This window comes from Monopterus albus, unplaced genomic scaffold (genome assembly GCF_001952655.1).
Source record: "Monopterus albus unplaced genomic scaffold, M_albus_1.0 scaffold18.1, whole genome shotgun sequence".
In the NCBI taxonomy this organism is placed as follows: Eukaryota; Metazoa; Chordata; class Actinopteri; order Synbranchiformes; family Synbranchidae; genus Monopterus; species Monopterus albus.
Genome location: NW_018127898.1, coordinates 8,001,754 through 8,017,442, shown reverse-complemented (window position 1 = coordinate 8,017,442; position 15,689 = coordinate 8,001,754). Strand labels below are relative to the sequence as shown.

Sequence of the window (15,689 nt, the reverse complement as noted above, 5' to 3'; positions counted from 1 at the left end):
TTGGAACTGAGATGTTTATTAAACCTTTTAACAAAATCCAAAAGAAAATTCAAGATTTTTATTTGCCATTTATGCATAGACAGTCTAGGCATATAGGAATAAATGTGCCATATTATTTAGATTTATTTTTTATTTTTTGTATCACATTTGGTACATGGGGCACTTTTGGCAACTTTTTTTGCTCAAACCTGAGTAGCAAATATGATACAAATTAAAGTGGCTTCTGTCCTGCTAAATGCCTGACTGATGGAGAGGTGCTGAGATGATTGTCCTTCCAGCAGGTTCTCCATTTCTGCAGAAGACTTCTGAAGTTATACTAAAATGACTAAAATAACCATTGGGTTCTTGGTCACCTCCCTGACCAAGGCCCTTGTTATGTTACCCAGCTGCTCACATTAGTCAGACTGTAGGAAGAGTCCTGGTGTATCCAAACTTCGTCCATTTCAAGGCCACTATGCTCCTGGGAACACTCAAAGCTTTAGACATGATTTTATACCCTTGCTCTGATCAGTTTTATCACAGAGGTCTTGAGAGAGTTTTTCAGTCCTGACATGCAGTATGAATTGTAGGGCCTTATACAGGTACCTTAATTTCAGGTTGCCAGAGGTGGACTCCAGTCATGTTCTAGCCACATCTCAAAGAGAAGTCAAAGAGACAGCATGCACAGGACCAAAGTTTAGAATGCTCTAGCCGAGGGTCTGAATACATTTATTAATGAGAGGGTTTACTTTTTAATTTTCAATAAATTAGCAAAAATGTGTACAAAGTATTACTTGACATTATGGGTTACTGGGTGTAGACTGATGGGTAAAAATGGGCGACGTTTTGTCCATTTAAAGTTACATTTGCAAGTGACAGGGTCGGAATATTTTCTGAAGCCACTGTATAATGTCTAAAGGACATAACAAAGAAAGAGATGTATTGCCATGTGCTCTTACATGTTATCATACAGTATATATATATAGTACATATAAGTAAAATATAGTGCAGCAGTGGGAGTAAGACAGCTCCTTTTCATAGACGCATAAATCACAGTGATCCATACTGTACAATTCAAAGGCTTTAATAGCATGACTTAATGATATCAACAAGTTTCAAGGCATTCAATTCGAGACCAAGCCAACAGATCCAACTCATATGAACAAGTTTTGTCCTTTAGAATGAGAATTTAGTTGGACAAGTAATCTTTTTGCTTGTATGAACAAATCTTAGATGTGCTGCATGGTTGTCTCTGTCTCACTGGGTGTACTGTGCAGATGCATCTCCAGAATTAAGGCGTGGATAAACACACTGAGAGTGCTGGTCCCAACATTGCTCAATACACCATTAAACAATACCAAGGAATCAAGAGTCGCAAAGTATACCAACTGTGTTCTCAAAATGTGGTCAAGATGCTATCATTTTCATAGGCATGCATCTTTATAGTTAGCTTATTTCAACGTTTTCACTTTCAGAACTCTGTTGTGGGAAAAAAATCCATAGATTATGTAAGAGCTGTGTGCAATAAAAGCTGGTAAAGCATGTATAAGTAAGAATTTCTTGTAAATGTAATAAAGCCCTTCACTACAAAATTGAACATTCTAGACTAATATCCCCTTATAACTAATACAGTTTGAGGAGAATACAAATTCATATATAATACACTATGCACATGAATCAGCCTGTTGTTCTGGAGTTCTGGAAAGTCTGTTGGAACAGCAGTGGCCCAGCAGGAGGCAGTCTTGTTTAACAGGAGATGATGAGGGCATTCAGAGACTGCTGACTCTGTGTTCGCTCCAAAGGTCCCCCAGTGGACAGAATCTCACAGGCAGCCAGTTCATGATAGAGAGCGTTGAGCACCTCTAGAATGTGGGCTTTCCCTGTGCAAAAACAGAACAGATGTGACCGCTGTGGGAATCTTGTTACAGACGACCAGACGGGAACTTAATTTAATTCCCTGCACTGAGTACCTGTAAATTTTTCTGATCACATTTCACAGGACTTGAAATGATTTTATTGTACTTACCATGTTTGGGGTCACTGCAAGACTCCAAAGTGCTCAGCAGCAAGACTTTCCCCAGAGACCTCTGTGAGATGTTCTGAAACGAGAGAGAGAGCTATTCTCAGATATCAGGCACTTTGACATGTAGTCTGACTCTTGTAACCACAAAATCTCCCACACATGCCGAACAAGTGAAATTAAATTGTTCTTAAATGTATAATCAGTCTATAATCAATCTCACACTTTTAGGGTCAGGTGGCAAACAAATGTTCACAAACCAAATTTAAAACAATCCCAGTACTGGTGTGTTATTTCAGTGACAGAGAGACATGTGTTTGCTGATTCAACAGGTCAACATGGACTTCTAATTCCCAAGTATCTTTATGTTAATGACCATATGGTGGTTTGTCGTTGAACAATGCTAGTGAATGCTTTCAATTTGTTTTCCTTTTTGATGTCTAGCCAGAAAAATGGTTTTAATGCAGTGGGGTAGAGTTTATTCAACTCAGCAGCCAAGATTTTCATTATTTTCAGTAGAGAGTTTGAGCTCATACAATGGTCTAACTGATGTTTACAGGATTTTATAGTCTGCTAAAAATCAAAACAATATGTTTTGTCTTTAAAATGGTTAAAAAAATGTAAACAGCAGCAACAAAAACCATTGAATATGAAAGTCTTACTGTAGCTACTAGGAGCTTCAGTTACTGTCAAAATTGACATCCTAAGACTCAACAGTGCAGTTCCACTGAAACTGACTAACCAGGTCCCTGAGCTGCTGGAGGAGCTGCAGAATGTCCACAAGTTTCTCCTCCACCAGGGACAGATGAGCCCTCTCTGTCTCCAGCATCTGCAGCTCCATCTGGTGCAGCTCAGTCTCCTCAGCCTTCTGCTGCAGCTCCTGGACCAGAGAGTCCTTAATCTGGACACATAACATAAGGTGTCATATGGTGAGGCACCTGGCCCTTTAAAACATCACAATAAATATAAATAATATACAGGTGGAGCTCAATATATTAGAATATCGTGGAAAAGTCAATTTATTCCGGTAATTCAACTCAAATAGTGAAACTCGTGTATTATATAAATTCAGTACACACAGACTGAAGTAGTTTAAGCCGTTGGGTCTTTTAATTGTGATGATTTTGCTCACATTTAACAAAAACCCACCAATTCACTATCTCATACACACATGACACATTTGTCATTGAAACAGTTCTTTTTCTTGGATCTTTTGTTTTTGTTTGTTTTGTTGTCAGTCTTGTTGACCATTAGCCTCTTTCATCTATTTTTAGCCTCTTTCAGCTTATGGTTTCGGTTTTATGGTTAATTTTCATTAACCTTGTTTTGAGCAGCAGCAAGTAGCTGTTCAGACAATAGGAAGCTTTGATAAACCCACTGTAGACTATATCCCCAGCACCAAAAAGTATATTTCCCAGAGCCTAGAAAACAGAGTTTTATTTTCACAATATCAGTCCCATGTACTGTAAAGTCTATGGACCAAGCGGGAGTGCTCGGGCAGGGCCAACTTTCAGTGGAACAAATGGGTGCCATCCTGTAATCTGGTATCCAGTTTTCATTAATCCATCCATGGTTCAGCCATGGTGGCCATTACTGCATAGTGAATGGCTATACAGTTTGGTGAAGAAGGATCTGCTTTTTGAGTTCTCAAAGAATGTGAACAGTGATGAGAGTTCTGCTCAAAGAGCTGACCAATCTTAGTTAAATCAACAACAGAAAAGAGGGGCGCTGGGGTGCTGGCGGCAAGCAAATAGTCTCGGCATGAATGCAATCAGAGTAACAGTGATAAGTGACAGGTTATAATGCTTGTGCTGTACACATGTCCATTGTAAAACATGTTGCAACTTATTGATACTTCCTAATCTTCCTAACCTCCTAACCTCTCGGTGTCACTCAGCCCAAAGTACCCTTTCCCGACTGAAGATGCAAACAGCTCCCAAATATGTAGTTTCATTCTTAAAAATGGCTCAGTAATTTAGCAAAGCACTGTTACTCAAACTGGAGGACATAGGCCTAGTGCATTTGTTTAGTAGTCTTTTCAGCTGCAGACTAACCCACGTGGCAGTGTGGCTCATTGATGTGTTTTTAACAGTTTTTAAACAACAATACCGCTGTATAGCACAGAGGGATAGGATACTGTATACCAGTCTGTGGAGACACACAACACTTCCTAATAGGAACAACTTATTGTTGGTTTTTAGTCTTTTTGGTGGCTTTGTTGAAAATATGAAAATTACAAAACACCACCAAATATAATCATTTAAGACAAAACAGATTTTAATAACCTGTCAAGATATATTCATAAGATAAACATAAGCTTGAAAAAGCAGCAGAATAAGTGCCTCTTTTAACAGTTTTCCCTGTAGGCCTGCTAAATATCTTGTAATATAAAGAAAACATACCAGAGGAGAGCGAGTCTATCAGGCTCAGAGCTACAACTGCTAAATCAGACTTTGACCAATGCTGAGGGAATGTTGAGCTTCACTACTTTGTCTTGGGACCAGTAATGTCTGAGCAACGATATACTGGTAGAGTTTTATTGTCTGTTTAGTTCTTATTCAAATTCCGTTATACATACCAGCTGCAACATTAAATGAGATGAAAGTGGCATTTATGGATGTAACTACACTTTGTAGTGCCTGACACAGGTGTTCCAAAGTCATCCTGAGCCCATGTGGTTATATTGCTTATAGAAGAGTGACAATTATTGATGCAGTGTCGTCTGAGGGATCAGAGAGCACGGTCATCCAGCTTAGACTTGTGTCTTTTGCCCTTTACCTAATGAAATCCCTCCAGATTCCTTGAATCTTTTAATCATGTTCTGCACTGTAGAGGGTGACGTATCCAAATCCCTTCCTATCTTTCTTTGAGGAACATTGTTTTTAAATATTTCACTAATTTTCTTACACATATGTTGGCAAACTGGCGGTCCTTGGCCCATCTTTGCTCCTAAAGGGCTCGGCCTTTCCTGGATGCCATGTTTGTATCAAATCATGATGCAGGCACCTGTTGACATCACCTGTTTCAAATGGAATCATCACTTTATTGTTTTACCTCATTACTGGCCCTGAAATGCAACCGTCCCAACTTTTTTTTGGAATGTGTTGCAGAATCAAAATTGAAGTGTTTATTTTGAATAAAGAATAAAATTGATGAGGTATCACATCAAATAATGTGCTGCTGTGTTGTTTCCAGCCAACTTTTTCTGATTTGGGGTTGTACTTGTAACAGAGTATGTTTACAAGGTGGTAATGCTACCTTTAGTTAAGTAAGAGCTTTAAGGGTGAATCTAGACTTGTCGTTAGAAGGCACCAAAAACAGTATACTTTCTATCACTCTGTGACACTACCAGAAATAAAATGTCTAGGATAATGTTTTTATCATTGTAAACAATTAATGCTAAACCATGACATCGGGTAGTACACTGATAAAAAATTAACTTGTTTTAGCCTACATGTTGGTGTATGGGTGTTTTCTGGTGACAACAAGCTGAATTCGACATTGTCTGCCACAGTGGATAGTTGTGTATAAAGGTCTATAGGCTACAAGCTTTCCTTTCCATTCTTAACAAACTGAACTGGTACTGCCGATGCTGTTCTGTGAAAATGTCGGGGATTAAATTACTGTCAAGGTTCTTCCAATAAAGAATAGCATTTCCGGTTACAAAAAATAAAACTACTATTGATTCAACCCTGAGTTCTGAATATACTGTATGATATCTGAGCTATATTTTATCTGTTTCATTAACATTGGATGTGTACAGAAGAGTATTAGGGCCACTGCATAAATTTTTTTTTAATACTGACTTTATTCTCAAAATTCTGGAAATTCTGACTTTATTCTCAGAATTCTGACTTTAATTTCAGAATTCTGACTCTAATCTCTGAATTTTGACTTTATTCTGAGAATTCTGACTTTAAACTCAGAATTCTGACTTTAATCTCAGAATTCTGAATTTAATCTCTGAATTTTGACTTTATTCTCAGAATTCTGAGAGTCACTTGTGCACATCATATAAGCAGTTTCTGGTTGTTCTGAACAAATTGCAAATTCTTGGGCACATTCATGCAAATGATTATGTACAGCTGTCTATTGTTTTGTACATGACCAGTTGCTACTGTCATGTTGATCAAAATATATTATATGGTTCTCTGATGAATAGTCTGACCTCCCAAACCAACTAGTCATCAGCTCACTGCAGGCATATTTCTGTACAGCTCTATCAGACTTTTTTGAAATCGTATCTGAATTGTTGAATTGCTCTCAGGTGCATCTTCACTTTGACTAATGAAGAGGAACGTGTGATGAGTCAGATCAGCCAATGATCCACCAGCTCTCTACTGTAAAATAGCTCAGAGGTGCATCTCATGAACCTTCAGTTGGCAAGTGTATATATAGACAGAGCACTACACAGTGTTACAACTTCTGACTAAAGGAAGAACAAGAAAATGAGCAGCATCAACTACCAGGAAAAAGAAGAGGAGCAGGGCTGTGTGGTGGAAGAGTAGGGAGGCAAAACAGAAAGAGGGAGAAAAGGCTGAGGACAACAGCAGGTTCCTGATGAAATAAGGGCCACACTCATGCACCATGTTGTCAATCCTGGCCATACAGTGGCCAAGGCTGGTCGAAAGCAGCCATGTTTTTATATTTCTAATGTTGCATTTTTTTCCTGTGTGCTATGCAGTGGTGCAAAACACTTTGTTTTCTGTATCACAACGGCAGTAAAAACGCTATAATCTTTCTCAATAAATCTCCCATATACATTAATGTGAAACTGATACATGCCATACAGAACAAGTACAGCCTTGTGTATTTGTGCATTGTCATCAAAGCCTGAGCCACAGTTGATATATGAAAATACTGAGAGTACACTATTATACTGACATGACTAAGCATTTTGACTGCCATGTTCAGAAAGGATGACAAAGAACTTGTCATTCTGATGCACTGACATGTTCAGTGACATAAGTATTTACTTTTGAGATAAACTAAGGATTTTGAGCAAGTGATGGGCTTTTGCAGTTAATCCATTGTGTGGTGCTGTTTGTATAAGCTATTTGGATAAATGCTCTTACTGTTCTGCAAATATCAAGGATGATCTGAGAAATGTAGCTACTGTGTTAAACCTATTCATGAGTAGAGGCAAATTGTTGGTTTTAGTCTCTGTAAGGACATACCATTCGTTTCAAATGACTGGCCATATTCTTCAAGTACTGTGCTTCCACAAAGTCAGAGGTATGGTGGGTAGACATCAACAAAGAGCAAATTCTGCACTAACTTCTGAACAGAGCCACATAATCTTTCTAATAATGCTGTTAAATGGTATTATTTGTGTCAATGCAGAAGTAGGACTGTTGATGTTGTCCACTATAATTGAAACTGCTTTAAAATGGAATCTCTTGGCAGCTGGTATGGACAACACAACACTGAGTACTTCATTGGTCTTGGTTTGGAAGTACAGTACAATCAAATAATTTTAAATTTGCTTATGTGAAGCATTTATTACGGGAAGCAGAGAGATGACAGGAAATCTGGGAGCCACATAAGCAATACAAGTCTCAGTGGAATGCTGCAGTTGATGGTCAGTGTGTTAACCCTTAAGTCATAGCATTAACCTAAAAATGAGTATATTACAAGGGTTTTTAATTAACCTGGGTTAGTCTGCTTTTGCTACTCTGATGATGTGTGCTTCCCGCCTCACAACAGGAGATGGCTGCACTGTGCTGCGGTGGCCCTGCTTGGTAGGGGCCCTGATCCAGGACGCTGTGTCTCTGGCAGCTAGGCTTGTGTGTCTATACTGAAGATACGAGACAAAGCTGGAGTTGTAAAAGTGTCTATGTCTTCAACGCTATAGACTATTTAGAACTTGGTACACACATTCTGTAAAGGATTATACTCTGCCAGCTAAAAACGCCGATGGCCTAGTATCCTGCAGTGCTATTGAACTTCTTTTGCTCTTTACATGAACACTTCAACACTTTGTGATTTAATTTTAAACTTATCATTAATAATCGTTACTGCCTGAAACAAAAGCCAGCTCAAGGTACGCTTTCACCGTGCGCGCTCCCGTGAGGTTCGTGCACTCCTCGGCAGGCACAGAACCAGCAGCACTTGTCGCCCGATCACATGATCTGACTAAGCAGCTAGCTACTTCCTGTGTAGACTGCTAGCCAATTCACGCCCAGACGGCCGCAGAGACTGCGACTTCTGTGTCATCCAAAATGTTGGCCCTCATAAACAGGCTTTTGGACTGGTTCAGGTCCCTGTTTTGGAAGGAGGAGATGGAGCTTACGTTAGTTGGACTTCAGTATTCCGGAAAAACAACATTCGTCAACGTGATTGCAGTAAGTAGCTAGTTACAGAGCTGTCAGTGTGGGCCCAGGCTACTACCTGGGGGAGGTTGTGGACGAAGGTTTTTTTTTGCATGTCCATCCCATTTAGAGGTTATTGTTCCAGAAATTTCAAGGACTTAACTGCACGCCTGGATAGCTGTGGTGCCTTAAGTTACAAAGAGCCCATGTTGCTGCGGTAGGTTTGTAGTAACGATTTCCCCTCAGCTGTTGCTTGGCTAGCTAGAATGACTGTGCGCTTACTTGTGAAAGCGGTCATGTGAGCGGTTTGTGTGCGCTGCCGGTGTGTCGACATCAGCGATGTGTTTACAGCACGGGACACGGTGGTATTTCGCACACTTTGTGTTGTCATCCAGCTTAGAGGCGAGGCCTGCAGCCGCCATGGCTACAAGCTGGGGGGGGTAAAGTCATTTCTGCCTCCCCCAGGCGTTAATAATGTCCCTTTGCTGTTAGGTTCACGGGATCTTGTCGCACGGTTTGATAATAAAACAACAAGAACTCCCCGTCCTTGCTGGACCAGGTGGTGGTTAATGTTTGGCCTGCTACCGCCTTGGCTCGTTTTGTGGTTAGTGCAAAGGTTGTGTTGTCCAATATTGTTGAGCTCTCTGTTTCTAGATGATAGCCCCCAATATATTCTTTAGAAGGAGTCACATTTGTAGTCCAGGGTGTTTTCAGCTCCTCCTTTCATGGATTAGTCGCAGTCATACACATTATTATGTCCCAGCTCTCATGTGGTCATGTCAGGTGATGTGTCACTAGGTTTGAGCCTTTGTCTTTTTCACACAGTCATTGTGAGGCTGTTTGAATAAGCCTATCCAAAAGTTGTAGCATCTTTGAAATGTCTTCAAATATTATTACTTGAGGGTGTAAGACTGGGCAGTGCCAGTCAAAGCAGTTTATGTTACTAGGGTTAGGTAACCCCTCCTGTGTTGTTTTTAAGCTTGTTGGTTACAAAGCTTTGGCTGTTTGTAGGAAGCTGGATCAGAAACTTATGTATTGTGATGCATGGATGGGATTATCTTAACACGATTTAGAGCGTTACAGAGCACGTGTTCAAGCAGCCAAAAATGATCCATTCATAAAACCATTTCCTAATTTCCTCTGACCCCCTGCACACAACTGATTCATATCCACTAGGCTTTTCATGTGACTTCTGATTCAGATGAAACCATACTCACGTTGACAGGTTTTTGTCCAAGATGCAGAAACAGTCACAATGCAGATGAAACAATGTCTCACTTGGTTGATTATCAAAAGTGATGTTGCTTTTATTTTGGTAACAAATTATTTACAATAGCTCATTTATTTCTTACAAAATGCCAACCATTTGTAGGTTCTAGGTTCTCAGTTGTGAGGGTTCTCAGATTTTCTGTTTTTATGCCTCTGTCAAGTGAACAGTTGTGGGTTTTGGTCTGTTATTCATATGAAAGAAGACATTTGATGACATCATTTTTGGCTTTGGGAATTTGTGACACATTTTTTTCAAATTATTTTCAGACAATTTATTGACATGATTTATTGAGAGAACAGTCTGAAGATTCGTTGATAATGAAAAACAAAACAAATGTTAGTTTAACAGGACCTTCCTTACAATGGAGGGTAGAAAAGAGACAGATTAGATGCACATCATATTTGTAATACTGTTTGAGTGCTTATGATTTTATGTGTTGTCTTTGAACAATGTAGCATGCAGTGTTCAACAATGTGCATTTTGTCCTTGTCTTTGTCTCGTACAGTCGGGCCAGTTCAGTGAAGACATGATTCCCACAGTCGGTTTCAACATGCGGAAGGTCACTAAGGGCAACGTGACAATAAAGGTAGGCCAAAGTGTCCAGCTGGATGCTTTCACTGTTGTTATCAGCTGCAATCAATTTCCTACTGGCTGAGATCCCACATAGAGCAGTGTATTCTGCACTGGGGAGTAGTGATTGCAGTGAATGGTTTGGAAAATGTTGCAGAGGTGCTTTTTTGGCTTAGGACTGCATTGCTGATTTTGTGTTGTTTTTTTTTTTCCTGCCTCAGATATGGGACATAGGTGGACAGCCTCGCTTCAGAAGCATGTGGGAGCGCTACTGTAGGGGAGTCAATGCAATTGTGTAAGTTTGTGGGTACTCCACAGCACATGTCCTCTGTGCCAGAAAACCTGGAGAAGGCAAACAGAAAATACACAGAAATGCAAAATAAAATGCTTATTCATTAGGTTTAATGTTTGCTTTGTTTCCCACTTATTTATTGTCTGATATAACAGTATCATTGCATGGTTCTCTTATGTAGATACAATGTGTTACAAATTTCTTGTCTTAATGCGAGCTCTGACGTTTGAACAGTTATATACAAAGGTGTTTTACTTTGTTGTGTGTCAATGGGTTTGCTTTTTGTTCTTTAGTTACATGGTGGATGCAGCAGACAGAGAGAAGATAGAAGCATCCAGAAATGAACTGCACAACCTCTTAGACAAACCGCAACTACAGGGAATACCTGTAAGAAGCCAGTTGTACTCCTTGGACCAAAAGCTCGTGATGTTTCAGCCTCACTTTGGTTCATTACGTTGACGTCTGAGGTTCCACTGACTGTGGTCTCAAGCAGTAATTAATCTCATAATTAGAAATCACTGCAATGTAGCTAACTCAGCTTTGACATTGTCCTTATCAGTCATTTGACCCCAAACCAAGGTTTTTAATGAGTTTCCAAGCTGAGAAGAAATGATAATTGACTTGACGTCAGACGCGGTGAATCGATAGTTTACCTCCTGCTGTGACTTGATACGGCACACAGGCAATTTATTTTGCCCTCTGGTTAGAAAGGGTTCTGTGATGGGTGAAGCATGTGGCTGAGAGAAATCCTTTAGATTGCCTGATCACACTGTGCAGTAATGCTGATACATTGTTGTGCTGGATATTGATCAGGCCTTTCTCCCATCGTTTTCAGGTCCTAGTACTGGGCAACAAACGAGATCTACCCAACGCACTTGATGAGAAGCAGCTCATTGAAAAAATGTGAGCCACACACAATATTGCAGTATTGTTGATAATCCTGCACAGACATTAGCACTTCTCTGGTGGAGGCTGTATTCTAACCTACTGTATGCAGAACTCCGTAATTACTACTAGGGATGGGTATCATTAGGATTTTATCGATAATGATACTGATACTTGCGCTGCTTATCAATACTCTTATTGATACTACTCTCCATAATTTGGTGCAAAAAAATAAAGATGTGATGTTGAATCTTTTCATATCACATCTTTTAATCGTTTTTCTTCAGAAATAATATGGTACTTTAACGGTACTCTTCTGGGTTATTGTTATTTTTAAGAGGAAAAAAAAATAAGAACAGGATCAGCATTGCCTAATTTTCTATAAAAAAAAAATCGGATGCCGGACTTTGACAGTATTTTCACTGTATGGTACTTTGCCTCCTATCCCCAGATCACTAAATCCAGCCCTGCTCTGATCACTCTGAAACGACAGTCTGACAATTTAAATTTATGACTGCGCCCATAACTATCTGCTGGCAAATGGTTACTTTTAATCGATAATCAATGATCATATAATTTGGCTAATTGTGTGTGCCTGCCCCAGGCTGCTAGCATCCATAACATACCTGGACAACCAGAGCTGAGCTACGAGCTAGGCAGACAAAAACTGCATTTCTCTACCTGTACGTGATGGACTTTCCTTAGATGTTTCCTCATATTGTTCTTGTTTCTGCCCTTATGTGGAAAAGACTTGTTGCAATGGGCATTGCCAGTATCGACCCCAGAGAAATATAATCACACATACTGTAATTAAGTCTGGTGTGTGTGTGCTGCAGAATACTGCAGTGTGTGAGACACCCTTTGCACACACACAGGCTCTGAGAGACTGACCTGTCTCTTGCAGCCTGTATTAATCCGAAGCGGAGCTGGTGGAATAAAATGTGCAAGATAACTTTTATGTAGCAACAATAAATAAGAAATCTGTTTTCTTAACTGCTTCAGTACTGATGGTGGAACTGATAACATTTGGGCTTATTGATACTACAGTATTTAATAATTTAGCACTAGTGCCTGTTTAATGCCAGGCTTCAATACCCATCACTAGTAATTATGTATCAGTGGTTTGTTTCTTTGAGATGAGCTTTCAAGTAGACAGTACATGATAAAATAGCTCATGGTTTTCGATTGATATGCCTAACACTCTCATGCAATGTCTGAGTGTCCACAGACCAGTAGGTTTTTATGCTCTTAAAAACAAGTGGCTTATTTTGTTTCCTTGTTTGTTTTTGAAGGAACCTGTCTGCCATTCAGGACCGAGAGATCTGCTGCTACTCAGTCTCCTGCAAAGAGAAGGACAATATAGGTAAAGATCTGAGTGGTGCTTCATAAAGCAAGAGTCCCAGTTAAGCCAGACTTACTTAAGTGCATCGGGCCTATATTCAGGAAATTATGTTAAGTAAGGAAGTTTTAATAAGTCAGACTTAAGTCATCAGGCTTCACCCAGGGCGTAACCAGTGTTATCATCAATTTGCCATACTTGGAACAATTTACTTATCAATTTATATTCTTAATTTACATACTTGATCAGTACTTGTTCAATTTGCCACACTTGCATACATATAAGTGTATCTTAATGTGTTCTTGAAGGCTTTGTTGCTAACATTGTTTTTAGCTGCACTGTGAAGATGAGTCCGTTTTCAGTCCATGTCAAAGCTGATTAGCAGACGTCAGATTTATCACACAGGTTCCATCTTCTGTTTCCAGTAGGAAGTATCTGCACTGTATTTCATAAAACTGAACCACTGGTATAACAATTGGAGACTAAAGCATACGAAGTCAAAATGGTGCAAGTAATAAAACAGAACAAAAACAAAATAGATAAGAGGGAGCAAAACACTGTAAAATGTGACTACAGTAAAATAAATAATGGCCATAAAACATTTATGATACAAATAAAATTCACATTAAACTTGCAAAGGCTACAACATGGCAACAAACTGAGCTCCAGCAGGGCTGAATGCAACACTCCTCTCACCCAACCTGCTAAGGGGAAAGTGTCTTAAATGTTTTGCCTCCCTGCAGATATCACACTGCAGTGGCTCATCCAGCATTCAAAGTCACGGAGAAGCTGAAAGTGAAGCCCTCCCCGGTCGCAGCTCTGGCCTCAGCTCCCTATCGGTCATGGGTCCTCGACAGTCATCCCTTTCACTGCCTCTGTGAAGTAATCCAGCTCTCTCTGCTCACTACTGTCACCACCTGCTCCACCCAGTACACTACCATAGATGTGTAAACCTTGTACAGCACTACCGCCACCCCAACCGTCTGGAGTGTTGAAAAGCTGTCTCAGTCCTGTGCTAGAAGGTGGATTGTCCAAGCCCATCATGCCTTATCGCCTGCCATCACGGGCATGCTGTGTGTCTGTGTACATCATGGACGTTTTTTTTTTTTTTTTTAATTGCTTCTGTTCCCTTCCACACAGGATTCTAATGATGTTGCAGTATACTGTTCCCTGGATACACTAGGACGGAGTTCCTCTATTCCCACAGTCAAACATCCGCTCTGTCGTCTGCCAACATTCGGTGTTTACGTGACATCATGTGATTGTAGCTTTTAACAGTTGTATGTGAAATGATGATGGTTGCTTACGCTAATGCCTTCACTTCCTTATAAACTCTTAGCAATGTAGCTTGCACTTTATTTGCTGGCATATGGAAGTATGTATTTTATTAAGTGACTTGAATTAAAGTTTACACATAACAAAGATCAGTAGAAACAGAGTAGTTGTTGCATTTGAGGCAAAGACCCTGAGACAGGTCAGCAGAGTTTTAAGTGCCTTCGGCTGAGTGAGCACCCCGATCAGACGGTTAATGTCCAATGCAACTTCTAACCCACCATTATAAATAAGCACTTGGTACAGAGACAGAATAAATCCCCTGATTACATTTAATGCCACGTCGCGACAATCTTGTTTTATGGTGTGTAATCATGTAAAAACAATGATTCCTGAGAAAAGACAGCACTGCATTAACTGTGAAAAATGAAATAATGGAGGACTTGGATGAGAAATGTTACTTTGTCTGGTCGATGAATAGTTGGAATGTTTTTTTTCACTTGTAGCTTGTGACTCTTATGTAGCGTGAAATGTGGGCTAACTTTTGCATGAAGTTCTCAGGTTGTAACAGGAATTTTTTAAACTGTTGAGCAAAATGTGGGTGTGCCCAAGTATCTCTTTAGTAATCCCCTATTTTGTTCACATTGGATAACAGAAGACAGTCCATTAGTTTGTGTCAGATGCTTGGCATCATCCATACCTGTTACACCCCTCTCTGAATCATGATGTCTTTTTGTAGAAGCCTTAGCAGTCCAAGGACAACGTTGTCTCTGAGCATGATGTAGTGACTGGCACGTCCTTTCCTCTCAGCGACGAGACAATGATTTCTCACAGGTTTGACTGCTGTATATTAACCTGCCTCTTGCTTGGCCAGCGCATCTTAATCCTTTGGGTGAGTGAGTGAGTGTCACAGAATCAGATTGAGTAATCCCTTCTCCTGTGATATTGTATGTAGGCCTACATGGGTCCTGCATTTCAGTGTAATGTTGTCTCCAGGTCCATCACACACACTCTCTTTTATGTCTCATATTGTTCTGTGTTTGTCGGTGATCATCGTAATCCTAAATGCTGATTGTTGGGACCACAGCAGCAGTGAGGGGCTGTGTAATTTGGGTGACTATGTGGGATAATTTGGGGAAAGCTTTGTTACCTGTGTAATAATATAGCCTATTTGCCGTTTGTATGTGCATGTGCTGAACGTATTCACATTGAATTGCAGACTTTGTAAATAAGAAGTTAGCATTTTTATTCCAACAAATGCTCCTGTAGATGTCATGCATTCTTTCCCTGTGATTGCTAATAAATTTGTTTTTATTTTTAAGGATTTCAGGTCTGACGTCCATATCACTTGGAAAGTTATCTGTAATTTTTGCCACTAGGTGGAAGCAGAGGACTTTGGCAGGAAGCAAGTAAAAGGAGCTGAGCCGTAAAGTCTCCCGATTCTGAATTCCCAAGTCTCACCTGAAGTTGTTTTTCTGGTCAGGGAGGTCACTGTTGAGCAGTGTATGATAACTAATTTTAGCTCAGTTTTTAGCTTTTCTCACACTGGAATTCTCACTTAAACCCTAACAGCACCTTCCACCACAGCAGATCCAAAGGCAGGCAGGCAGCCTACCGGCTCCCACAGTACATTTGGTTTCCAGAATTTGAATCACAAACGTAACTCATTACTACCTTTGTGGATAATATAGTTTTGCTGTTATTACTTACAGATCCCATAACAGAGGATTAACACCTCTCAGTGTTTCTTG

The 15,689-nt window shown here is 40.0% G+C and overlaps 2 protein-coding genes across 3 annotated transcripts; one reads left to right on the top strand and one right to left on the bottom strand.

Annotated features, from left to right (window-relative positions):
* Positions 1-1,094: 1,094 nt before the first annotated feature.
* LOC109956296 (EF-hand and coiled-coil domain-containing protein 1-like) lies at positions 1,095-6,588 on the bottom strand. The gene is made up of 4 exons (XM_020593289.1): positions 6,466-6,588; positions 2,742-2,900; positions 2,006-2,078; positions 1,095-1,859 (listed from the first exon to the last, which is right to left on the bottom strand). The coding sequence occupies exons 1-4, from the start codon at positions 6,586-6,588 to the stop codon at positions 1,726-1,728; spliced, it is 489 nt and encodes a 162-aa protein (XP_020448945.1). The 3' UTR covers positions 1,095-1,725.
* Positions 6,589-8,088: 1,500 nt separating this feature from the next.
* Positions 8,089-15,262, top strand: arl8bb (ADP-ribosylation factor-like 8Bb). Of its 2 annotated transcripts, XR_002274378.1 has the most exons (8): positions 8,089-8,343; positions 10,086-10,166; positions 10,372-10,445; positions 10,736-10,829; positions 11,278-11,345; positions 12,620-12,690; positions 13,410-13,688; positions 13,807-15,262. XR_002274378.1 is itself a non-coding variant. In XM_020593104.1 (7 exons), exons 1-7 carry the CDS (start codon positions 8,221-8,223, stop codon positions 13,457-13,459), a joined length of 561 nt encoding a protein of 186 aa, XP_020448760.1. In that variant the 5' UTR covers positions 8,089-8,220; the 3' UTR covers positions 13,460-15,262. The 2 variants fall into 2 exon arrangements, 1 of the variants encoding a protein (XP_020448760.1); XM_020593104.1 differs by having other exon boundaries at positions 13,410-15,262.
* The last annotated feature ends 427 nt before the right edge of the window (positions 15,263-15,689 follow it).

What these genes read in the sequence shown, in the direction of transcription:
- LOC109956296 (XM_020593289.1), bottom strand. Translation starts at nt 6,588, where the DNA reads ATGGTGCATGAGTGTGGCCCTTATTTCATCAGGAACCTGCTGTTGTCC. An exon ending in TGCTCCTCTTCTTTTTCCTG is followed by an intron (nt 2,901 to 6,465) that starts GTAGTTGATGCT and finishes TTATGTGTCCAG; the next exon opens with ATTAAGGACTCTCTGGTCCA. An exon ending in TTGCAGTGACCCCAAACATG is followed by an intron (nt 1,860 to 2,005) that starts GTAAGTACAATA and finishes GTTTTTGCACAG; the next exon opens with GGAAAGCCCACATTCTAGAG.
- arl8bb (XM_020593104.1), top strand. Translation starts at nt 8,221, where the DNA reads ATGTTGGCCCTCATAAACAGGCTTTTGGACTGGTTCAGGTCCCTGTTT. An exon ending in CATTCGTCAACGTGATTGCA is followed by an intron (nt 8,344 to 10,085) that starts GTAAGTAGCTAG and finishes TGTCTCGTACAG; the next exon opens with TCGGGCCAGTTCAGTGAAGA. An exon ending in CGCAACTACAGGGAATACCT is followed by an intron (nt 10,830 to 11,277) that starts GTAAGAAGCCAG and finishes CATCGTTTTCAG; the next exon opens with GTCCTAGTACTGGGCAACAA.